The sequence below is a fragment of the Lissotriton vulgaris genome, chromosome 11 (assembly GCF_964263255.1).
Source record: "Lissotriton vulgaris chromosome 11, aLisVul1.2, whole genome shotgun sequence".
NCBI classification, from domain to species: domain Eukaryota; kingdom Metazoa; phylum Chordata; class Amphibia; order Caudata; family Salamandridae; genus Lissotriton; species Lissotriton vulgaris.
The window spans coordinates 977,742,256-977,769,266 of record NC_141699.1 but is presented as its reverse complement, the minus strand read 5'-3'; the positions used below and the strand labels follow the sequence as shown (position 1 = coordinate 977,769,266).

General features: G+C 42.1%; 1 protein-coding gene across 36 annotated transcripts in view; it reads left to right on the top strand.

Annotated features, from left to right (window-relative positions):
* The window catches only part of MBNL1 (muscleblind like splicing regulator 1), a 375,400-nt gene that overhangs the window by 327,256 nt on the left and 21,133 nt on the right, over nt 1–27,011 (top strand). For 14 of the 36 annotated variants that reach the window (XM_086944177.1, XM_086944173.1, XM_086944163.1 and 11 more), the window contains 2 exons: nt 7,924–7,959; nt 8,620–8,714. The exons of 9 other annotated variants lie outside the window; for them this stretch is intronic. In XM_086944177.1, the coding sequence (XP_086800303.1) occupies nt 7,924–7,959; nt 8,620–8,714 (131 nt within the window). The remainder of the gene's footprint in view (nt 1–7,923; nt 7,960–8,619; nt 8,715–27,011) is intronic. 13 more of the 36 variants (XM_086944179.1, XM_086944175.1, XM_086944166.1 and 10 more) reach the window with 2 other exon arrangements.

Here is a 27,011-nt window from a genome sequence, read left to right as displayed (position 1 = left end):
TTGTTCGATACTTACTTTGGTACCACCAGAGCAGCAACACCACATACGGATTGTGCTGAGAACAGGCATATTTTATACATATGTGTGAAATATTACTACTCCAAACAAATATTCTAGAAGGAGAAAAATCTCCACATTACCTGCCTTCAAACTTTGCAAATAATTAATTACAAATCTAAACAAAAGCCCTGGCCAAACAAATCAAGTGTGCCGCTTCAGCAACCTTACCAAACAGAAGTCTCCAACTCCCACCTGCCAATCTCCGGTCGACCTAATGGTCACTGCAAAATTGTGCCAAAGAAAACCCCAGTCGAGACTGGCCACCAACCTGAAGGGTCAAGTCGGAGAAAACCGGAAAAATCGAGTTGGCCTGCAAAGACAAAGGTCTCCTCCTGCAGTGCGCTTCCTCAGCAATATTTTGATCCTCCGTCGAGACCACTCCTTCGGACGGCTGCGTCTCTGATGGGGCCCCACGAGGTGGGTGCCAACTGTGGAAATATGCCTTTTTTAGGGGTACACTGTTGCAGGGTCACCCTTTTGTCCACCGGTTCAAAGATCAACAAAATAGAGATCGGCACTGTATTTGGAAAAATCTCAAATTAATGAATCACTCATGAGTGGGACCACATCCACACAGCAATCCTAAGTGCTGCATGAGGTAGTACACTGGCTTCACAAACCAGTGCCCTTTCATACAGGTTCTGTGCAGTGTAAGCACATGAACAGGAATAGGAAGAGCCAGTTTTAGAAATAGTTATCGGCAAACAAGGGCAGATAAAAATCCATGGTCAGCAAACTGGGAGGGGGGCTGAAATACTCATGGCAGCAGTAAATGATTGACAGTTTACAGGTGTACTGGCAGCTACAAAATCTCAGCTCGTACATTGCTTTTACCTAAGTCAGGATTTGAACTAAAATAGATACCACAAGCACAGTAAAAAGATGAGCAGCAGAGGATCGGAGAATTACGAAGGAAATGAAATGGACACCAAACCCAAAATGGCTGTAGCATATGCTAAATAAAATATTACACATTTCCACACTTGGACTTCCTGATAATTATGAACCAACAGATCAATGCACTCCTCATCCTGCTTCCACACGCTGCGCCTGCTCTGAAATATCTTCTAGTGGATCCCCACTGAGTCCAGAAAGACGGTCACCCACACACTCATCAGCAGCAGACTCAACTAGGGCAACACACTGTATGCCGGCATCACCCAGATACTCCTCAAGAAACTGCAGAACATTCAGAACGCCTCTGCTAGACTCATCCTCAATATCCCTTACCACAACCACATCACCATCCTCCTGAGAGACTTCCACTGGCCCCCGGTCAACAAAAATATTACCTTCAAGCTCCTCACACACAACAAAGCCCTACACAATGAGGTGCCTGCATACCTCAACCACCGCTTCACATTCCATAGCTGGCCCTGGCCGCTGGCCCACTTATCCTCAAGACTTCAGCAGGGGGAAGATCCTTCTCCTACCTTGCAGCAAGGACCTGGAACACCCTGACTCTTCTCCACCTCAGGCAATCACTGTCACTGCCCCAATTCAGGAAGCACCTCAACACCTGGCTCTTCGACTGAACCACAGTGCCTTCGTCACATCAGCAGTCCACCCCCTGCACCTTAAAACCCTTACGGGTAAGTATTCATGCTATACAAGTCACTTGTTTGTTTGATTAATTATGTTAAATAAATCCCAGAAAGTTAATGAACAAAATGCGACATTCAGTGTTTAAATGAGATATGAATTAAGTTTTAAAAAGGAAAAAAAAACCTGATATTTGTCAGTTGGAGGATAGTGACCTGCTTATGACCTCACATATTATATCACTCTTGACCTATTTGGCATATTAAATGACATCATTGATGACATCACTCATGCCATCTCAAAGGACAGCAATGATGACATTAAAATCTTCACATAATCCAAAGTTTTAAGTGAAGTGTGCATTTTCCTTTGATAAGACACGTTCTACCAGACTCTACCTGTAGTTTTCTAATATACTCTACGCACATTCCTGAGATGAGAACAATGGCATGCAATTGTAGAATCATGCATCAATCCCATGGTGAGTAAAAACACCCTAAGTAGGTCACCCCTACTTTTACATTATAGAACAATCTTCAGGACCTCAAAATCCTAAGCTAACTTTAAACATCCACACCATATAAAGAGAAGTGTGGCTCAATGGTTAGAGTGGCAGACCCTGATGCAGAGGTCTGGCCCAGGACCAGGGTTCAATTCCCTCCTCGGCGGGTCTTGGGCTCAATTTCCTTGGACCTGATAATTCTCGCCTCAGTGCCTATTCTAATCATGGGTCCCTCTCTGCAACTCAGGGAAATAGCTTGCTTAATCTCCACAACGGCCCCAACAGCGCTGGGATGCCTGGCTTCACCTTGGGGGGGGACCCAGGAGTGGACATTTCACAGGGAAAAGCCAGGAAGGGTTCCACAGCGGTATGCGTTCCAGCGCCAGGACACCCCGGTTGGGGTATTAGTGCGCTTTACAAGTACATTTACATATAAGCATCCTTGTTACATAGAATTTATCTATATCCCTGTACTATAACATGGGCATGTGCCCACTGTTGGATACTTTATGGTCAACAGAAGCTTTGGATTTTGTCACAGATTTTGCCAACATGCCTTAACTTTAAGCAATTGCGGAATTTCAAACATGCCCTGCAACCCACATGATGTCCTGTCAGCCTTTATTTTGTTTAATATTGCATACTATTAGCCCCTCAAACTTTACTGGTTTGTAGATAACACACCATATTACTTTCAACATTCACAACGACACTTGCCTCCAGGGCTTACGCTATTAACATTCTGTGTACCCACCGGTGTACTCACAGTACCTCTAGGCAGTGTATAACAATAGGCTGTTTACTAAAATATTTCTACTTTAAAATTATGTAAGGGGTTATAAAGTAATGTGAATAATAGTATCATGCGTAATGTCATCCGGGATGTCACCAATAATATAGTTTGAGATGTCATTAGTGGCGTTATCAGTGATTAAACATGTAATGAGTGATTCAATACGTGAGGTCATAAGCAGTGCCCTAGTCATTAGTTCTTATCTCATTTCTAAACTTAACTATAACATCACTTTAACCTTTGTTTTTTCAGTGAACATATATGTATGTATATGTGAATAAACTAAAGGTTACAGGGACGTTATAGTTAGGCTCAGATGTGACTCGTACAAAACCAGTGAAATTCAGCAGTTACCTGAGTTCACTATATGCACTGCTTATGACCTCACATATTACATCACTCATGACATGGTCAGTGACATCACTGAATACATCACTGATGACATCTCAAATAAATCACTGACCACATCATCCACAGAAACACTCCCTCACCCACTCCTACCCAATACAACCTCTTGTTTGCACTCGCTTACTCATACAGCCTCTTACACACCCAGTCACTCACTCATACAGCTAGTCACACAGCCACCTAGTCACTCATAGCCACTCACACACTCAGTTATACACCCATGCAGCTGCTTAGACTCCCACTGACACATGGATGCACACACAGTCACTCACATGATATACGATAGAAGTAGTCACTCATCAGTAGTGCACAAATTAAACTAATATAACTCATGTAATAGCCTTACATATATATTTAACACTCATAAATGTTTAGCAAACACTCACAATCACTGCTTGATGTTATCAGTTCTGTCATCAATGGGGTCGATATATATTCCAAACACTCAAACCACTTCCAATTGCCGCGCTGTGGCTTCGGCGAGGAAAGAGACGCAGACCTCGTAGATTTCTGGGCAGTTCTTTTCTTTATTCAAGCGAACCCACACACAACGCGTTTCGAGCTGGAAAGCCCTTGATCACGTTGCGCTGTGTTTTCCTCTAGTGAGTTTTGCCCATGAGTATGCATTAAAGTTATTAAAAAAACCCCAGTGGGTAAAGTCTACAGTTCTGCAATATAGTTATGTAAATGTAAATGTAAATGTATTGGCATTTATATAGCGCACTACTTACCCGTAGGGTCCCAAGGCGCTTCGACCGCTGCGAAACCCTTCCTGGCTTCCCTGAGAGATGGTCCCTTAATGGGTATCTCCAGGGTGAGACCAGGCATCCCCGGCGGTCTGGTGGGGCCGTTAGTGAAGATGAGGCAAGCTAATGCCCAGAGTTGCCGAGTGTGATCGCTGATCAGAGTGGGCACCGAGGCGAGAGAATTATCGAGTCCGCTGACCCTGGTCCAGAAACCTGCCGCGCCGGGAATCGAACCCTGGTCCCGGGCCGTCCTCTGCTCTCGGGTCTGCCGCCTCTAACCAGTGAGCCACACTACTTCACACTATAGTTCTGCTTCGTTCCTGCATTTTATTAGGCAGATGCCTCCCGTACACTGATGTCCTCATTTCTGTAAACATCACAGAACCACAACAGCAGCATATATGGATCACGGCGTGATCAAGGCGTGTTTACACCGCAACGCGTTGGGTTATACGGCTTTGTACCACGAATAAATTAAATTTACCCCAAGTACTACTGGACTGTGACATTATCTTGCGGTAAGGAGTGTGCGCCTGCAACCAAGTTGCACAGTGAACCTGTATATATATATATATATATATATATATATATATATATATATATATATATATATATATATATATATTCTTCAAAAAGTCACCCACAAGTGAAGACACACTCAGTGCAGTTTGAATCCTGCTTCGAGCAGAATCCCTTCATTCGGCAAACCGTCCTGTACAACAAGGTATTTCCGACAGCCAGCCCTACGTATTTCGGAGATCCCTTGTCCTTGATCAGGGGCTTGTAATGGGGTAGATGCAGTAGGAACTGGTCTCCAATAGCTGTTATATAATCCTCTAATGGGCCTGAATAGTCTTTGCCTTCTTGGGACTTGTAGTCCTGCTGCTAAAATATTACCCGATGGCTTCTGCCCCCCTGCAATTACGTATTCAAAGCTCTCCATAGAGCCCCCCCAATTGCGCTGGCAGTGCAATATCACTTTTAATAAAGCATAGTTACCACCAGCATTACCACCACCAAACGTTTTGACCAAGAGATGGTCTTTCTCACCGTTACGCGAGTCCTTTTTCACTTTCACCCTTTATAGTGTCAATTTGTGTGCCCAGTTAGAATGCATTCTGGGACTCGTAGTTCCAAATTCGTCACAGCTTTCTTCAATATTGGAATTACACTTTATATTTTACTTGCAGTTGTATATTGGCACTTATGGTTCCTCCACTTGATGTTACAGTGCACTAAGTGGTATATTATTATTGTTCTGCGAGTGAATTCCTCCTGCCTTGATCTTCTTTGGTCAGATAGAACAGGCCTTGTTTGCATTTTTCTCCGCATTTTCCTTGCGCTATTTGGTTTCATCCATTTCTTGCTCAGTACTTTGCGGTCTAGTGCAGTCATTTGAGAATTTAGGTTTATATAAACTTTTGTTGACCTTGTCCTATAATTCAAATAGTATAAAACAACAACAAGAACTCAGTATTCCAAGCGGGACAGAATAATTGACAGAGCCATTATGACAGAGTTCCCACAGAAGTTGTGTGAAATATTTCCTTGCTGGGTAGCAGAATCAGTAAACAATACACCATTCAATGATAGAGAAGAATAAATCAATCGCTTATAAAAAAATGTATTCCACAAATATATCCTTTTATTGATTTTGTTATTTCGTAACCAACGAATAGTGACATAGTGTATATTCAAATTAAAGGTCAGTGTGGGGTATGGTGCAGTGACCAGTAAGCGGAAAAAATGGATGAAGACCTAGTGAACAAAAAAACAAATTGGACAAGTCCTTTAGTAGGTTTTAGGTTGTAGCTCCTGACCTGAACCTTCGAAAAAGGAGTGCAAACAACAGATAGTAGTTTTAGGAACCCCTCACCCTCCTACCTAGTAGGTGGCATGCTTCATCATTGGGGCCCAGTTGGATCACCGAGTGCAATCGAGCTGTGCTTCAACGCCTGAATTACAGCGGAGCTGGTTGTTTGTGTGAGAAGTGCGAAGTGCAATTATGTGATAAAAAATGTCTCTAGGAAAAACCCTTGTAAAAAGTTTTAATGGAAGGGTCCTAGGACATAGGTAAAAACATTGTCGGGATCAGCATGAGGTTTTAAAATGTACCTCTGTGTCCCTTAAAGATTTAGGTCTACTAGTTTCAGCCTTTAGATGTGTTCAAGAGGCTTTCGTTAGGACCAATTAAGTGTGTGGCCAAAGTAACGGGCTACTGTGATGCAAATATCAGCATACACCCTAAAGTGTGCTGTGAGTGTGGTGGGATCTTGTTACTTAAAGATCCTCTGTAGGGAGTACTTTGACTCTGTTTGAAAATTGGCTCATGGATCTGATCAATCAATGCTACACCCAATTCTGACTGTTAGTCTGGGTGATGTTAGTCATTGTGACCTACTTTGACAATCGGGTCCCGCCATCATACATCTGGCCCTAAAACACCAAATAAATAAAACAAAACGCAGATTTAGGGCCATTAGGAAAACACATTTGTGAACTATTCATTTGTGCCTTTAACATTATTTGTGAACAATTGCAAATATTTTAAGGACTGCTTTAATATTTAAAAATCATAATTACAGCACTTGATTATATGTGTGATCACCTAATAACTGTTGCATCTCTTGCAGTTTCCAAGCTAATGTCTATGGAGGTTTTCTGTCCTCATCCTTTCACAAAATTTACTTTTTCATTCTTTATTCTTGATTACCTTTTTTGTTTAAAAAAACATGAACAGCAATGAAAGTAGCTTATATTTCCCAAATGAGAGTAAGTGTATATTATCTGTGAAGACAGAGATAATCTAATTATTACTCGTTTTACATGATCCATAAGTGAAAATGATTAAATGTGTTACTGTCTTTCTTAAGCCATTGCTATTCATTTAGAGTTAGCACAAGCATATGATATTAGAAATATTTCTGTGTTTTGTAGGTTTACATTCACATTATCTTGTTGAGTAAAAACTATTTTCATTGCTGACTCGTGTTCATTCACTGTAAATCACTTTGACTGTGTGGACTGTTGGCAGAGCTAATGTCAATAATATACATAGAAAAAAACATTTTCAGATCAAGCCAGCTTCATATTTCAAGACTGGCTATACTAAGCCTGTTGTGATTAGGTGATGACATTTAAAGCACAGTATATCTGACCTACTCTTGCAAGAACACACATTTTCATACTGCTTTGGATCCTCATTGCAAAATGAAAGAGATTATTCTGGTTCACCTTGTGGGCAGATTCTTGCTTAGATATGTGACTCCTGTAGAGAATGTTATATAAAGCATAGAGATATTCAAAATGTATCAATAGTTGCATTCTAGGAGACATAAAATAATTCTTCCTTTACGCAGTAGGTACAGTGACACAAGAGACTTCACCTAGCATTGTACAGGAACAAAACTGTGAGACCCAATTGCAATGGCCAAATGTTTTGATGCCAATGTGTCAGCCTTGCTCTGATGTAAGGATACTTTGGGTAGTTAGTTTGGGAGATATTCTGCTTAGTTACATTAAAACTGTATTTATCAGTCAATTAATATGTAGTAGAATAGGTATACATCAGCTTTTGTTATTGAGATTAACCCTCTTAGTCACTTACCGTTTTATGAATATTGCCATAGAAGTATGCATAAAAACAGAATCTTCTCTGCCCTTCCACAGTTAAATGTGCTTTCTCTTCACCTACAGCTAACTTCTCACTGTGCAATTGTTTGATTGAATTCTGCTTACAGTTACATTCTACTGTTGCCATAATAACAGTTTTTCTTTTTTGTGGAAACAATTTCCTAATTACACGTGTGATGGGTTGTTTTAATTCTTTTCCCTTTCAAATCCACCTTCCTGTTGCAATGCATGATGGGCAGGCTCAATATTGTGCATGACACCCGCTACAAGTGTTGGTAGGTGCAAGCTTTGTTTCTTAATATTTTTTTGCTACTTGACCACTTGCAGACTATCAAAATCCATTGGTGGGGTTACTTTGTTTTTAAATTCATCAAAAGCAGATTATACTGTAATGTAATTTCTTTTTGTACTACCAATTTACCTATTACAAGGGTAAAATAACTGCTTTGTTTATAAAGTAGGTTTCATATTGTTTTTTGTACTGTCACTTTCGCTGGCAACATAGATGGATTTTGATTGGACTGTGAGTTTTATTGTCAAGAACGTACCCTCCTATTTAAAAAATTGTTTGGTACTATGTTAAGCTGGATAACTATTTTGAAACTCGTGATTTAGTGTCACTGTATTGAAATCACAGCTTTACACTGTTAAATGTGAATATTTTTGGATGTAAAGAAATGTAAATTATTTGTATATTGCTTTATTTTGGAGTGTTTGTGATGATGTATTTGATGGTAACCGGCATTTCTTATGTTTTCTCTTTCAATGCCTCCCCGGGACGCTGCCCTGCTTTGCACTGTGATTGCATGATACCTTCGAATGTGGCCTACCGCTTTTTACAAACACATTGCTGAACTATTCCGCCACGTGTTGCCATGGCTCCCATAATGCTGCACTCTTCTGTGTGTCTGCTTTTGTGATTTTCCCTACGAAAGTTCCCATGGTGCACGGTGCTACCCAGGCGAGTGTGTCTGCAGCCGCAACAACTGCCACAAGCGTCCCCTTCGCTGCAACAGCCACAACCAACCAGGTTTGCTAAGTTACAGCCTTGTTTTGAAATAAAATCAACTCTAAATGGGCGCATTTAATTCGCATGGGATTTTCAGTAGGACTGCTTGTTGACCTTCACATGCATTCTAAATTCAGGGCAATGTCATGAACGTTTTACGATGCTTTCGGTAGATGGCTCTACAGTTTGTGATTTTGTGTAGATTTACTGTGCTTTTTCAGTTTCTATAATGTAAGGGGAAAAGAGCGACACACAGAGATGTATACAGGAAATCGATCATAAATAAAGGTATGTGTGTTTGATATGCACTTGATTGTAATCAGTGGTTACTAACATTCATTGTCAAACTATAGCCCTGACAAAAACGTCCAAATACTGAAAACTTACCGGATTTATTTTCTGGATATATCCAGGCTGCTTGTACTGTGTATGATGGCAGTGTGCACAAGAGGCAAAGCCACACATTTGTTAAGACAAGAACTAAAATGTGTACAGTTGCACGAAATTGTAAGATTTCAATTTACTAATAAGGCCAAATTGTAGGATTACACACACATTAGCATATATTGCTTTCTTCTTTAGTCAGTGTGGGATAGGGAAGATGTATTGTGCCAGCGTGATATTTTCTTCCTGAATTCAATCCATATTGGATATTGGGATAATTAAGAATCACATTAGTTATATCTGCATAGATGGAAGAAAACAAGATTAGAAACTGTTCCAACAGCAGTATATTTCCAGTGTGCATTGCAGAAAATGTTGAAGTTGGAAATGTGTTGCCATTTGTCTGTGCTTGATAGCATGTGTCTGTGCTAGATCGCATGGAACTGTGTATGTGTATATGTGTGCGTTTCAAAGCATTTGTGTGTCTGTGCCTCTGGCTATTCATACATAAATATGGGGCTTCCACCCTCTCAGAATAGAAGTTGTGCTCTCTCGTCAAGCTAGACATCTCACTCTAAATATGGGATATAGATGGGAAAGTAGATCTTCACCTCCTAGATCTACTTTTCAATACCATCAAACATAATATTAGTTACCTGTCCCTAATTGAAGATTGAAAGAGCGAGACCCGGCTGGACCTGGACTGGCCTACCTTGTCTCATTGTTTGCCGGCCAGTATCATTCTAACGAATATGCCCGGCTTCGCAGCGTTTCTCCAAAGCTCTCTGAGACAAAACCATATGTAACAGAGACACAAAGTTGTATGTCTCATTAATTTCCACCTGAGTGGTCTACTTACAGCCCAGGTACCCCAGTTCCTTTCAAGAGTAGTTCCAGATAACACGGATGTCCCCAAAATATAAATATTAAATCTATTCTTTGGAGAGCGGATAAATGTTAGTGCCAATCAGCGATTCACATCTATCTTCCTTTTAGATCGTATTTTTTCAATCAGACCCAGGCAAGGGCCGTCACCTTTGATTCTTCATTGTGTGTCCTGGCAGATAAGGAAATGATAATACACCCCTGCCTTTGCACCTTTAGGCTTCTTGAAAAAGTAAGGCACTACTCCATTGAATTTATCAACTCCAGGCAGCCTCCCAAGAACTTGACTGTTCTCTGTTGAATTGTAATTCTTTGTACCCTGGTATAAGTTAAAGTAATCATGACTTCCATTTGCTAGTTGAAAATATGATAAAAAGACATATTTTTGTGAAAAGGGGCCTGGAGGGAATAATTTTCGGCACTAAATTGGCTCCTAAAAATGCTGCTGGCCAGCAACTACACGTGTATGTGATATTCATTTTCAATTATGAATGGTATACAGCCATCATCTCACATTTTTTATCCCGCATACCATCATCCCGCATACCATTATCACGCAAGTACTTTTATCCCGCAGTTTTTTATAACGCATGTTTTTATTTCTTATATTCTTTTATCACGCATGTTTTTACAACGAAATTCGTTGTAAAAGCATGAATGGTAAAAGCATAAGTTTTTAATATTTAAGTGTAAGGTAGGTATATGGTTTTAATTTGGGGGTGTAGGGTATATGTTTTGGGGGTTCAGGGATATGTTAAGTATTTTTTAAGGGTATGTTAGGGTTTTGGGGAACAGGGTTATTTTTAGGGTACAGGGGGTATTTTTAGGATTCAGGGGTAGGTATGTGTTTTGGGGTACAGGACTAGGTTTGGGTTTTGGGGTACAGGGGTATTATTAGGGTTTAGGGTTAGATTTGGGTTTTGGGGTACAGGGGTATTTTTAGGGTTCAGGGGTAGGTATGGGTTTTGGGGTACAGGGGTATTTTTAGGGTTCAGGGCTAGCTTTGGGTTTTGGGGTACAGGGGTATTTTTAGGGTTCAGGGCTAGTTTTGGGGTACAGGGGTATTTTTAGGGTTCAGGGCTAGGTTTGGGGTTTCAGGGGTTTTTTAGGGTTCAGGGCTAGGTTTGGGGGTACAGGGGTATTTTTAGGGTACAGGGCTAGGTTTGGGTTTTGGGGAACAGGAGTATTTTTAGGGTTCAGAGCTTGGTTTTGGGGTACAGGGGTATTAAGGGTTCAGGGATAGATTTGGGGTTTGGGGTACAGGGGTATTAAGGGTTCAGGGATAGATTTGGGTTTTGGGGTACAGGGGTATTTTTAGGGTTCTGGGCTAGGTTTGGGTTTGGGGTACAGGGTTTTTTTAGGGTTCAGGGCTAGGTTTGGGTTTTGGGGTACTGGGGTATTTTAGGGTTTACAGGGTAATTAAAAAAAACATATATATAAATATAATTAAAATTTTATATATATATATATATATATATATATATATATATTTAATCAAATATAAATTAATAATTCAATTTTTTAACAAAATATTTTTTAATTAGGTACATTTTATTTAAAAACATAAGAATTAACCATTTTATAATAATATATTTTTTTTTAAAAATCAGGAATGTTTTATTTTTGAGTGAAGTGTAGATTAGGGTGCTCTTACTTTTACTTTTAAAGCGAGTATACATTTAACATGCATGCCTTTTCGTTTTAAAGGCATGCGTGATAAATGCATATTCGTTCTAAAAGTAGTAGTTATTTTTGTATGCGGCCTAATTGTAATTGCGGGATTAAAAATGCGGGATTTTGGTATGCGGGATGTGATCATATATTCTTTTCAATTACCCGGTAGTTGCCATTTGTCAAGCCAAACAACATCAGTTGCTTAAGTGCAAGTCATTTTCTGCCTGTTAGTATACATCAGTTGCCATTTTGTGGCAAATTGGAGTAAAATTCATGCTTCAGCATTTCTGTGTCACACTTTCATACCCTCTCCACGTTCATTCTTGTTGGTCTAAGTTAACTTTCCAGTACCATTCTGTTTAACTTCAACGGCTTTGCGCTTTACATTTTGACTCTTCATGGTAATGTTTGTGAATTTTAGCGCTTAGGCACGGTTTTGAGGAAATAGCTTGGATATGAATTAGTCACTGATAACAGTGGCTGCTTCATTACAAAATTATCTAGTCCAACAAAGCAGCGTACAATAGATTATGATCAACACAATCATTTTTCATAGCAGGAAGAAATCTCAAGTTGTCATGTCCTGGCAAAACCCGTAAAGCTAAATTTAGTGAAGCATAGGCTTTTATAATGCACATGGTTTGTACAGAGATAAGCATAGTTCCTCTTTAAAGGGTAGAACATTTGACGGCTTAGGGGAATTCTTAGTTTATCACAGTGGGTTGGACTCTTATTTATGCAGTCTCCAGCAAAATCAGGAGAATTAGGCATACATGGTTGTAAGCAAATAGCTGGATTGGTATACTCACTAACAGATTTCAATTTAAGACATCTAAGTCCAGCTAGTTCCCTAGTACCATCTAACTTTGATTGTTTGTTAGGTAAGTCAGATTATGTACCATTTTCAAGGTACAGACTACAATTCATTCATGAAAAAATAGAGGTAATGTTAGCCCATTAGAACCTTCAATATCCATTAGTGGCTTTTCTTGTCAAGTGCATATATTTACTGCAGAATATGACTTCTACTGTACACCCACAATTCTAAGTCAGTACTGGCTTTGGCTCATGAGTGATACTTGCTTAGCTCATAAACATAGTGTGTAGAAAACCTGGAATAAAAGTATCAGGGTGGTAAGTGGGCTAGTTTAACAAGAAAGAGCTCTTTAGGGGTAACAGGCAAAGCTAGCCCAGCATTTATCATAGCCAACAGAATTCTGTTGTATCATGTAATGCTTGGTGTGCGGTAGGTTTTACTATTTCACCTCTTTACATTTTAATACTTGGAATTTCACTGATGAAGTCATACATTTGAGTCTAACAGTTCTCATATAGCCACTGCATCTTAAAAATGTTAGTAAATACCAGGGCAAATCAAATCTATTAGTTTCTTTACCATAATGTAATATCACATTTTACCAAAAAACGTAGTTTGACTGTATAACGTTTGCCCAATTGTTCCTTTAAATGGTTTGAGCTATAAGCTATGTTTATCTCAAGTATATATCGTAGAACTCTGAAGATATGAAATGAAAAAAGGGTAAATTAAGCTCTCAACCAATGAATAAAAAGCCCAATTTACGAATATATTGACAAAGAAGATCCAGTAACACAACTGTTGATTGAGAACATCTGAAATTAAATAATACTTCAATTAACCCGTTCCCAGCGTCGAACATTCAGCGCCCAGTGCTGAACGTTCGGAGAACGAATGCTGACCCGACGGCCAACCGTCGTGCGCAGCACTGGGGAGGTAGCGCTCGTGACGACCGTTGGCCGTCGGCAGCAATTAAAGGGTTAACTACAAATGCAACTGTAGAATAAAGGGACAATTGAAATTAGTAATTGCCGCAGAGAATAGTGACTTGAAAGTGATGTGGGACAATAAGAAAAAAGATACCCAATTATTTACTGAAAAATAAAATGTGTCAGTAAATGACCAGGACTGACGTGTGTAAAAATATGATCAAGAGCATCCTACATAGGACTGTAATATTCATGTAGGGTTAGGAATAAAGGCACAGGTTAAACATGGGGAAATAGCATTCTGTTAAGTGGATACACGAGCTACAGCTATAAGTCTTTCTAACTGATTGAATGTTGTTTACCAAATTTCAACATAGACCTCTGCAGCAGAGAGCACTAAGGACATCTGTCATGGCTTCAAAAGCAAGTTAGGAATACCAGGGTGTAGAGCAACTCCGTGATAATCATGACTGGGAAAAATCAGAAGACAGATTTAAAGATGTATTGCAGTTGTTGTGGTGATGACCGAAAGAGTCTGTGGCCAGACTGCTATTTAAAGTGGATGTAGCAGTCAGTAGAAGGAAACTAGGTTACTAAACACAACTTCAAATGTGCAATCCAGGTACCAGCAGTTTGTGGCCTTGACATGAAAAAAGTTGCTAAATGGTCAGAGTTTGGGGGATTAGGGCCTGGTGTATATATTGGTGGTAAGAGTATTCTTACCATCGATTTATTGGTTCCCCCGCTGAATTTAGATGCAGGCATACCTTAGTTTGGCAATGGCAGAGACGACTCCGTATCCACTGTGGCCGAACATCTCCAATGGGCCAACGGAGTAAGGGCCATTGGAGAATTGGCCATATATCCTCCCGCCCTTTTCTACTACTCATCACCGCCAGGAAAAACCTGGTGGTAAGGGGCAGTAAAAAAAATTGAAAATGCCTCGCTCACCATGGGAGATGGCTCCCATGGCTGGAGAGGGGGGCAACAACTTTGGGATTTTGTTTTTGAAATAAAAAATGTTCAAATTTACTGTATGACTGTGTCATATTTGACGGAGCCATACGCCAGAATCTAAACATTGGCAGGAACTGCCTTACGGTGGTTCCTGTCAGTGAGTGTCAGTAAGTCAAAATACTTTATTTCGATAAATCAATATCATAAAAAGACAATAGTACTATACAAAATTTACATATACTATAATACATAAATTATACAAGGTAAAATCACAATTAATTATACACAGTAAAAAATATGTCCAAAAGTTTTAAAAAATTTCCTTTAAAAATTCATTAAAATTAGGTAATGCTAAAAAGGATACAAAACATCATACATTATAGATACCCACATTTCATTATCATTCTGTAAACATTTCCATTGTGTAAACATGATTCTCGATTTCATCCCAATATAAATCAACATTTAGGAGTTATTAATCATCTTCCTATTCTTAATCCTAACAGCACCCACTAAAAAACTAGCAACATGGAACATGATCCTAGGGGTCTGCAATAATTGTAGAAACAAAAGAGCTGGCTTAACTTGAATAAACACAGCCTCCTTTAGAATGGGGATCAAAAATGTCGCCCTTAATGCCGTGTAGTGACCACAGAACATCAAAAAGTGCATTGTGTTCTGAGTGGAGAAATTATCACAAGAACACGGCATTGCGTTTTCAGGGGTACTCCAAATTGGAAAATGGCCAAGGTTCAAGTGGATCAAGTTAAACCGGAATCGAGTTAAGAGGAACCGATGATATGGTCGATTCACAATGGTTAAATACATTTCAGGTCCTTCTTGGGTACTCATAATAATGTTAGCCCTCACAGTAGGTTTTTTAAATTCCATTTGTTCTCTCTCCAAACTTAGCATTTCTCCCATTGCACCCTTAATAAGTGCAATGTCCTTTGATGTTATCGACACTGGAGAGGAAAAAAACTCTGGTCTCCCTAACTTGGCAAAACTGTCTTTGATATATGCTAGCCACTGAATTTTATTATATCTATCTAGCTGTAAGCAGTCTTTCAAAATGATGTGGTTAAGGGGAATTTCCTGATTCAACCAGATCTTCATCCATGCTAATAGAGGGGCCATTTTTATCATATTTGAAATGAAACCTACTCCAAATTCAGTATGAGTTGTATATGACGGGGTAGACTGTGGCACAGAGAGAACAGCTCTTAAAAATGTGTTCTCTGTAATCTGTAAACAATCCGGGGAGCAATATCCCCAGATTGAACTACCATAGGTAGCCACTGCGAGGCATTTTGCTTTGTAGATTTTCATCAGTGTTACTATTGGCCTAGCCCCCAGTTTTTTCGAGAAACCCTGAAGAGCAGAAGAGGTTCTTGCAAAGGAAATATTTCTATTTTTTAACTGTGGTCCCCAGTTCCCTCTATCATCAAAAGTAATCCCCAGATATGGGAAAGTGGGTACTCTACAAAGTTATTCTTTGCCACAGGTAAAGGTTTTTAGTTCTTCTTCCTAAAACACCTACCCATTATCATAATTTGGGACTTCTTAACATTTATCTTAAGGTCCAAAGAACCCATAAAATTCTCAAATACGTCCAGAAGGCGTTGTAGACCGACCCCAGTCCGCAAAAGCAAGACGGCATCATCCGCGTATAGGAGAACTGGAATTCCAAGTTTTCCTACACGTGGAATGTCAAGGGATGCCTCTTTTAGAGCGGGTTCCAGGGCATTTATGTAAATTGTAAATAAAAGGGGAGCCAGGATGCACCCCTGCCTGACACCCCTTTCTGAGGTAAAATGACTGGTACAAATGCCCTCCGAAGTGACCCTGACCGAAGCTAGTAGCCCTGAATGTAAGTCCGCCAGAAGATTAACTAAAGCCCTATCAAGACCCATATCAAGTAAAATTTGCCACAACTTTGACCGATTTACAAGGTCAAAGGCTGACGAGAGGTCCATGAACCCCAGGTACATGGACCCCTCCTTGGCCTTGGTATATTTATCCACTAGCAGATGCAAGTTAAGACCTTGGTCTAACGTGCTCCTCTTTTGTCTAAACCCATACTGGACATTTGATAGGACCCCTCTCTCATTCACCCATTCATTCAGTTTAAGCAAAATGACCCGACCCAATATTTTCCCAGAAGAGTCAATTAGAGAGATGGGTCTGGAACAGGAGGGGTCCTGCCTGTTACCCTTCTTATAGACTGGAATAATAATTGATTTTTTCCACAAGGCCGGTATATTGTCATGGGTTAGGACATTAAAAACGTTACACAAGATTTTTGACCAAAATTTTGGGGCACATTTAAAAACATCCGCAGGGACCCCATCAGGGCCTGGAGCCTTGTTTTTCAGGGTCAGGTCCATTGCCCTTTCCACTTCTGCAACCTCGAAGGTTACAGCAGAACCCTCAACAATGAAAGTGGTGACCCCCATTGGAGAATCATTACTAGTATAGGAATACATTTTACTAAAATGTTTTATCCAACCCTCGTCTGGGATATTTGCCTCAAGAGGGGAATTGTCCTCAACCAAAAATAATGGTTGGTTTATAATTTTCCAAAATAATCCACTATTTTTTAGGGTATCTGGGTCAAGTAATTGGGCCCAAGCATCGTCTTTCAACTCCTTTTTTCTTTCTAGAATGGCTTTTTTATACACGGTCCTTAAACTAGCTATTTGACCACGGTTTTTTGGAGTGGCCTTCAGGGCTCTAAGTAAATCTCTGTGTGCCTTGGAGCATTTTCTATCAAACCACCTCTTGCCTGGAAGCGGCTTCTGACTTGGACCACAAGTAGGCTATGATTCATTTCAATACAAATATTATCAAAGGCAAGAACAACATCTTTATTTTAGGCCGGATTTGCTAGGCATATGCCACTTCATCCTCAACCTTATTCAATACCTCTTGCAAAAAGGTTTCAGGGACTATATTCGTCCATTTTAGCCTACGTCCTTGATCTTTAACGGACACATTTAGGCCACCTCTGTGTGTCACCGTTTTCAATGAAAGTAGGTCCGTATGCTTTATTTCCATGAAGACCGGGTTGTGGTCACTAAAAACCGAGACCTCAGTATTATAATCTAAAACCTTACACAACAAAAAAGAAGACATGAAAATATAATCAATGATAGTACCATCATCTTTACCCTTAAATGTAGGGGACCTACTTTTACCATCCCCGCAACCTGACTCATATAAATTCCATCTAGCCAGGAAGTTTTCGAAGTACTCCCCCCGTCTAGTATGTTCCAGATGGATAGACGAAGAAAGAGGAGGACCTTCTTCCTCACGACTAATGCATGGTAGGGTGCAGGGGTGAATGTTAAAATCCCCAAGAAATATTATTTCAAAAGTATTCACATTTACACTGTAAGCTGACAAAAATTTGTCTAGTACATTCAAATTGTAACCGGTACACTCATTTGCATTTGAATTTTAAAAATGTATGAATAAAATCTTGGCCTTATCCTGGGTAGAAAGTTCAACGATTAAACAATTATCACATCCTGAATTACACTGAGTTATTGTGCCTTTTATATCAAGTTTAAATAAACTTAGTAAACCGCCCTTGGCTCTGCCTGCAACACTACTGGTTGCTGGAATGCAAAAATGACTGTAACCATCCAAAGAAAAGCTATTAGCTTGATCCCAGGTCTCTTGTAAAACTGATAATGTCAAAAGTTTTTAATGTATTAATCCACACATCATTTCCAACTTTGGCCTTAATACCGGCAATATTCCAGGTTGCAATTCTGAAAGTAGGTGTTGGGGGCTGAGCTATGGTCCTAGGTTCGATTGTGAGTCAATCATTTTCCTCCAGTGAGGATAAAGGGGTATAGCGATTGAATAATGGTAGGGCTTGATCAAATTGGTTGTACGTGCTAGCCAGCTGATAACAATAAGAATCCTGACTGTTTAGGTGTTGATAAACATTTGGCGCAGAACAGGCAACTCCCCTTCTGTTTCCGTTGACTGGAAACTTATGCTGGTCAGATTGTGGAGGCTGGGTATTAACAAGATGATTATAGAAAAACCCAAGAGGCCTTGCACATACGGTGTTATCCACTATAGGTAAGGAAGCTGCTCTAAGGAGGACTGTGGCAACATGTTGCGGGTGCTTGAAATTTACAATAATACAGTCCCCCCTAGTGTTCTTTCTAGCATTACCAATCCAACTGACTCTTCGTGTAGAAATTATGTCGTTTGAAAAAGCAAATGGGAAACCACTGTTCCTATTTCACCACGCTAGTGTTTTATTTTTTAAGGCAGCATGAGTTTCTAGTCTAGAATCAGTAAGACAGGAATCAACCTCAGGGACATTTGTTAATACGACTGTGTATGGAACACACTCCGGAAGGAGATTAACTGTAGTTCTTCTCTTAGGCACACTTCTCCCTCCATTGTTCCCCTCAGTTATAATATTCTGGCTACCAGTATTTGGTGGAGATGGTTGGGTTACTGGTGCTAGAAGTGATGGTGGATTACGGATTGGTGCCTTTGGTGGTTGAATAGCTATTGTAGTTTGTGTGGTTTCTGTGGCCCCATTTCCCCCTTTGCTAGCGCTACCTACAACCCCTATTACATTATTGCCAGCAGTGGCACACTTATGTGTTTTAGTCAGGGTTATGTGTGATTCTAGAAGACCCGATAATCTAGAAACCGCTTGAGTAACCTGGTCTAATTTTTACAACAAGAGGTCTAATCATAAGTTCTAATTTTGATTCGATGATACTTGCCAATAGCTCAATATGGGCAGGGAGCAGATTATTCAACTCAGCATTATTTGTGGATTCAGATGCACTCCCTGAACTAGTTGATGTAGTCCCTGTCTTTTTTGATTTCCGCCCCCCCCCCGCTTTACAGAGCCTTCCTACATGCCCTCACAACTCTTCGAACAGGCGATTGGGCTGGTGAAGGCCTAGGAGAGGGTGTCGGAGTTCAAACACAGGGTAGGATCGGCTAGTTCTTCCCGCTCTTCCTGTGTCTCTGCTGGGGATACATCATTAGTATTAATTACAATTGGATCTTCATTACAACTATCCGCCTGAGCTGGGGGAACTAGAGGCGATCTCGGACTTGTAGGTGAGGCTATTGGGCTTACCCTATTTAATGAGTCGCCTTTCTTTATTGATCTTACTGACCACCTTAACTAGATAGTTATCCATTGTCCTGGTCTCAGTCAATGTCGATGTTTTTGCCGATCTTAGTTTCGACATTTTAGGGAGCCTAGGGCACATCAAGATTAATGACACAAGTACTGTTGAAAAAACAACGGGTCACCCAGGATCTGCTTCTAGTTCGAGTTCATTTAAAAAGGCCACTAAACATGAAAATAAAAGTTTACAGGTTATATATCTCACAGTTTATATAGGGTCCGGAAGAAAGGGGCCAAAATCCGTGGCCCAGCCCGGCCTCTTCTGGCCTCTGACGGCCGCAGACGGCCCCGCCCTTGTCCCGGGCTTCTCCCGGGCGCGCCCGCGTCCCGCGGGACGAGGAACCAAGGGAGCCTTTATGCGCCTCCTGGCGCTTCCAATTCGCGACAACGGTGTCCTTGCCGCGATGAGGCTGCTGGGCAATGTAGTGCAAGGGGGCCCGGCAGGGCCACCCCGGCCAGACAGCGAGCGAAGCAGAGCCCGGCTCACAGGTGCCACACAGGGGAACAGGGGGTCGGCGGAGCCAAGCCCGGCCAGGGAGACACAGCGGAGCAGAGCCCGGCCAGGGAAACACAGCGGAGCTAAGCCCGGCCGTCAGCAGCACAGCAGGTCAGCAGATACTTCTCCCCCCGGCCTCAATACCAAGGGAGCCTTTATGGGCATCCTGGTGCTTCCAATTCGCGTCAGCGGCATCCTTGCCGCGATGAGGCTGCTGGGCAATGTAGTGCAAGGGGGCCCGGCGGAGCCAAGCCCGGCCAAGCAGCGAGCGAAGCAGAGCCCGGCTCACAGGTGCCACACAGGGGAACAGGGGGTCGGCGGAGCCAAGCCCGGCCAGGGAGACACAGCAGAGCAAAGCCCGGCCAGGGAAACACAGCGGAGCTAAGCCCGGCCGTTAGCAGCACAGCAGGTCAGCAGATACTGCTCCCCCGGCCTCAATACCAAGGGAGCCTTTATGCGCCTTCCGGCGCTTCCAATTCACGTCAGCGGAGTCCTTGCTGCAATGAGGCTGCTGGGCAATGTAGTGCATGGGGGCCCGGCAGAGCCAAGCCCGGCCAGGCAGCGAGCGAAGCAGAGCCCGGCTCACAGGTGCCACACAGGAGAACAGGGGGTCGGCGGAGCCAAGCCCGGCCAGGGAGACACAGCGGAGCAAAGCCCTGCCAGGGAAACACAGCGGAGCTAAGCCCGGCCATCAGCAGCACAGCAGGTCAGCAGATACGGCTCCCCCAGTCAGTGGGTGACTTGTCAGCTGAGCTGACAGACATTTAAAATGTTGGCAGGTGGGTACTCCATCAGGACGACAAGGTAATTTACTCTGTCTGGCAATATTTAAATAAACCCCTTAGTGCCTTATGTACAGTTTGGTGGCTTTATTCCATTCTGGCAGGGCAGTGGTAGCATGTACATTGCTGTGGTAGACATTCAGACTGCAATATTTAGAGTTATCTATTTGTCTTTATAGAAGCCACTACCCTGAAAGTATTGCACGTTTGCTGAGTTGCCACCATGTTTTTTGAGGCTGCTCAGCAAACGTTTCTGTTTTTCAGAATCAAACTCCCAAAGTGGTTTTTTTTTTTTGGAAAATAAAATCGAATGAACCCGACACATTGAGAGTGTTCTCCCAGAGTCTGGGAGTAATTTGTAGGTCTGTGTTAGCCAAAACATTTTGATTTTATTTAAATTGTATGTATGATATACATACATATAGGAGCTTCTAGCCATCCCTCTTCATCCATTGGTGTGTGATGTCATTTATATTATTCTTGTGTCTGCTACAGAAAACTGCCTGGGCCTTGGATCAGCCTATTTCAATCACAGAGTGGTAGAATTCTGCTCTTTCACAACGAGCACATGCACACACAAAGTTCCTTCAGTGTCAGAAGCTATCATGACTTAGAGACCAAAAAAATGCTTTCCTTTTAGCTAATGCTTTTTATTTATATTGGTGTGGGTTCTGCAAATACTCAGACCATCAGCCTTAAATAGGACAAATCCCTTGGGCATTTAGACTGGTGGCCGAAACTGAGGCAGACCGTAGATCTAAGGATTCTCTCAGCGGGGTCGGTAAGGGCATTGACGGCTCAAACATGATAGTCCATTTACTCTAAGAAAGCAACAGGGGACTGTGACTTTGGCAGATAGGGTACTTCACCACATTTGTGACAATAACCTATTCCCCAACCTCCGTATAAGCCCCGTATTTATTTGTTAAACATGCTCCTAATGCTGACCTTTTTTGTAGAAGAGGTCAGTGGCGCCTCCACCGCTAAGGCGTAGAGGCGTCGCCCACTGCTCACTGAGCAGTTAAAAATGGAAAAATAAAATGATAACACAATGTTATTATAATTTTATTTTACCGCCCTGACACAGTCAGTTGGTTGTGGGGCGGGGCTGAGCTGGAGGAGGAGTGGTAGGCACTTTCAAAGCACGCATGACAGTATGGCCGACCATCTTGGGCCAGCTATACAGTCATGTTTACTTAGCATGTTTGCCACCGGGCTGTATTTCACAGCCTGGGTGGAGAACATGCACAGGCTCCTAGTCCCTGTCTGAGCTCTGAACCTAGGTGCTCAGACCAATCACAATGATGCTGTTATGCAGCATCTTGATTGGCTAGGGAATTCTGGGAGCCTGTTTGATTCCTGCTGCCAGGAGAAGAGAAGAGGATGGAGGAGTGTCGGCGTATTGCCATACCCAGGTAAGTGCATTTTCTTATTTCTATTTCCCTCTTCACTCTCTCCCACCACCCTACCACCACAGTTAGTAGCAACCACCACTGAAGATGTGACAGATGGCAAGGCAACCAGACCCCATGTATGTACAAATTGTTACATGGGAAATGGTAGGAACAACTATCTGAGCAGCGGGTTGAATGGCTAGGAACAACTGGGTGATAAAAGGGGGTTATTGGCTTTGCTGGGATTAGAGAATCAAACTCTCCTTACGAAGAACATAAATGTTTTTCCCTGTCTTTTGCTGTAAATCATTAAGTACATAGATCAGTTTCAGAAAGTGGTGCATAAACACATACTAGCAAATGGTAAAACTCAAAGGGACCAGAATAAGGACCTGATTTAGAGTCTAGCAGATAGGTACTGTGCCACCAACATGATGGATATCCTTATTATATGTGCATTGTATAAGATATAGGATATCCATCACATTTGTGACAGAGTACCTGCCAATTAAACTATACATAGGACCTTAGTCAAAAGTTGATTAGTTGTTGAACAAATATTAACACGCAAGATAAACAAATATTAACACGCAATAACGTATTGGGAGCAAACCTGAAGGATCAGATTCATAAGGGAAAGCATCTAATTGGTCCAGCCTTTTCTGCACTCTAGTGGAATCAGCAGAAGCATAAATAAGAAGAGAAAGTAAGCAGGAGAGAGTGTGAGAAAGAATGAGTAAACAAGATGAATGAGAGATTGAAGGTAGGATAAGATGTTAGCATTCATCTCGAATTCAAAAGGTAATACATACAAGTGCAATCCCAAGAGATGCAAAATCCATGGGTATGTGGAGATCTCACCAGTCTAGGTTCAAGGCTTCTAAAATTTCCTCTCTAAGTAAGCTTCAGATTTTGCTCAGAAGTTGCTCAGTTACAAGCGCTGCATCCCTTTGGACCATTCCTTGTATGGTCGAGAAATGTAGGGGATGTACTGAGTGAGTTAGTCAGTCATATGTGTATGTGTGTAAGTATGCATTTATCTGCAATTTATAGCATGCACCAAGATACAACGCAATGCAGCACTGTATAGAGATATGGAAAAATGAAAGTGCAATGGGTTTGGACAAGGAGGGGAAATGTGCGGTAATAGAAATCCTCACAGTAGGGTGAGTGAGCGAATAACACGGGGATCTAAGTGTGAGGGGTAACGCAGCTTGAGGCAGGGATAGAGGGTCGGTGTGCTTCAGTTTTGGAACTATTCAGCTGAATACCTGCTAATTGTGCATTACACTGCGATCATTGTGTAGTATTCTGCCCTTGTTCTGTTATGTGATTTCCCTTTCTCAACTGTCGCTTCCAACCTCTCAGGCACCCAACATTCCGATTGCATCATCACTCCAACATTCTATTGAGCACACAGCACGTTCACACTGGCTGAGCAGGAGGTGGAAATCACATAACAGAACAAGGGCAGAATACTACACATTGTTACTTGAATAGTGCGTCTTTATGTTTTTTTCTGGAAAATGTGATTATATTCCATAGAGTTTCACACAGGACCGCAATCTACACCCTTGGGGCATTTCTTGTGGTTTTACTCCTTCCTGTAGTTGATTGACACTTTATTTGTTCAACTTTTCTAGCATCACAAACATAATGTTGGAATAAAAGGATATGGGGTCTTGTGTCAGGTATCCGGAATATCTCTTGAAAAGGCGTCTAAATGAGTGCCTGTTACTGGATGTTGTTCAGACAGTCAAAGTCTGGTTCCTAACCCACAGCATGTGCCCTGCTGCAGAGCGATACCGACGGGAAATAGCATGGGGCAACGTGTAAGCTCATATTCTTTAAAACCCATAAGAACTGTCCATACCCTGGACAAATTTCCTGCCTGACCCTGAGTCTGGAATCAACCGCTGAGAACTGGACTTATATTAGCACATACATCAACAATTAACAAATTGGAACAAGCAACAGATAGGTCTTTGAAGAAGCACAAATTATGATTTTCAAATGCACACTGGAGTATAATAGAGTAATTTCAAGAGGCAAAGTAAGCCATAGTTTATATAGGACAGGAAGAACATTGTTAAGGAGTACTTGTTTGGTTCTGGACTCTGGAATTAATTTATTTATTTATTTTATTTATTTGGAGTTTTATATAGCGCGTAGTTACCCTCGGGCATCCCAGCGCTTCTCAAGGCAACAACCAACAAACCACAGAGCCAAATCTAACCCATTAAGTCGGGAAAAGATGTGTCTTCAGAAGCTTCCGAAAACGAAGAGTGCAGGTCTCTAAACGCATTCTCAATGGAAGCGCATTCCAGAGAGTGGCTGTGTGAACCGAAAATCTTCTGCCACCAGTACGGGCCTTATGAACTCTAGGAACCTGAAGCAGATGTTTCTGATCAGAGCGTAGGGCTCTATTCGCTTTATAGGGCACCACTAACTTCCTTAGGGTAGGGAGTCCTTTCCCCTGGATGATTTTGTGAGCTGTGCAGAGGGCTTTAAACGTAACCCTCTCCCGCACTGGGAGCCAGTGCAATGTTTTCAAGGCGGGTTTAGCTGACTGCCTCCTTGGCACATTCGTCAGCATCCTGGCCGCAGCGTTTTGCACCTGCTGAAGCTTGCTGAACGTAGCTTCAGGAGCGCCAAGGAATATAGCATTACAGTAATCGAGCCTTGAAATAATTAGCCCCTGAATGAGTAGCTTCCTCGATGTCAAAGGGAGGAGAAGCAAAACTTTACGGGCTGAACAGAGGAGCCCAAAACAGATCCCTGCCGTTTTCTTAGCCTGGGTCTTGAAAGTAAGGTCTTGCTCCATCCAGACCCTCAAGCTCTTGATCTCCTGCTTGGGGCAGGGGAGCTTGCCCAGGCAACTAGGCCAGATGGTCGAGGGGAGTGAGGGAGTCTAGTGCCCTAGCAGCATTATTTCGGTCTTGGAACCGTTTAATTTGAGCGACGAATCGCACATCCAAGTGTGTACATTAGTCAGGCATAGGCGCAGCGAATCCGGATTCTTCACCAATTGGGACAATGCAACCACCAGCTGAGTATCATCAGCATAGCTGACAATTTGTATCCCAAATGGGGCAACCACATCCTCCAGGGGGGCCATATAGACGTTAAACAATGTGGGGCTTAACGAAGAGCCCTGTGGCACACCACACTGGAGGGGGATAGATGTAGACCGTTCGCTGCCTTCCCAGACCTGATATGTACGGCCACACAGAAATGACCTGAGCCACTGCAACGCCACTCCTGTAACCCCCGCATTGGACAGCCGTTGGATTAACACTTGATGGTTTACAGTGTCAAAGGCAGCACTGAGGTCCAGGAGGAGCACTGCCACTGACCCTCCTGAATCCAAAATGCTCCTGGCTTCCTCAACGACTGCCAATAGGGCGGTGTCTGTGCCCTGCCCTGCCCGAAAACCTGTTTGTGACTCTCGCAACAGACCGTTGGATTCCAGAAAGTCTGACAGTCGGTGATTAACCAGTCTTTCTGCGATCTTACCAAGACCCGGCAGCAGAGAGATGGGCCTGTAGTTTGCCAAATCTGATGAGTCCAGATTGGGTTTCTTCAGGAGAGCCTTTACAACTGCTCTTTTCCAGCTCGGCGGCACCACACCCTGGGCAAGAGGTGTATTAATCAGGTTCGTAATAGGGGCCGCAACAACAGATGTCACCTGTTTCAGAAACCTCATTGGGGCCGGATCCCCAGGAGAACCACTCTTCATAGATCCTAGCTCCTTTATGACTTCTGCCACAGGAATTGGACCGAAGGTGTCCAATTGGCACAATCTCCTCCTATCTGACTGCCCATGTCTGCGCTCTGCGCGACTTGAGGCAGCGCACTTATGATGTTCTCTATTTTTAAGTGGAAGTACTCCGCTAGCTCGCTACTCTTCTCAGCTGGGTTATCCTGAATCAGCGGGGGCTCAGGAATTTTAAGGAGTTCCTTTACCACTTTAAAAATCTCTCTAGAAGAGTTGGAGGAACTTTTTATTCTTTCCTCAAAAAATTGGGCCTTAGCACAGCGAAGGGCATTTTTATATGCTCTGATTGCTACGCGATATTCGTCCCGACTAGCCACCCCCCAATCTTTCCTCCAGGCCCTCTCCAGCTTCTTACATCCTTTCCTAAGGATTCGCAATTCCGGCGAATACCATGGGGCAGACCCCGTCCTCTTTCCCCTCTTTGCCACTCTCTTTTTAGGGAGGATGGCATCCAGGGAATTGGGAATGTAAACTGTTTCTGTAGTCCATAGAGGAGAGGAGCACTTCCAGGGAATGTAAACTGTTTCTGTAGTCCATAGAGGAGAGGAGCACTTCCTCTACAAATGGGATATGCACTTTTACAGCACCATGAAGATGACCTGTGAAGTAGCTTTACAATAAAACATTATAACGTTTACCCAGGAGATGAAAGTGATCAATCCAAAAGGATTTAAAATTTAATATAGGCTGGGTTGGTGAATCTGTGTGCTCAATTGACAACTGCTGTACAGTCAGACTGTGAGTCAGCAGGTCAGCAACAAACATGTAACAAGCAATTGCAATGAATAGGTCACCCATTTATGAGAGTTTGAGCTATTGGCATTGTAAATGAAAATGCCTTTTATTTATGTGTTGTTTTTAAAACAGATAAATAAAAGGCATTATCATTTACAATGCCAATGGTTAAAGCTGTCACAAATGTGAGAGCTGTTGCATTGCAAATGCATTCAGCACCTGCGCTATAAATATTTTTAAAAAGCATTAGGAGGGAGCGTGTCCTTCCTACAATAGCAGGCAGGGCAAAGCTATTTGAGAAAATAGTG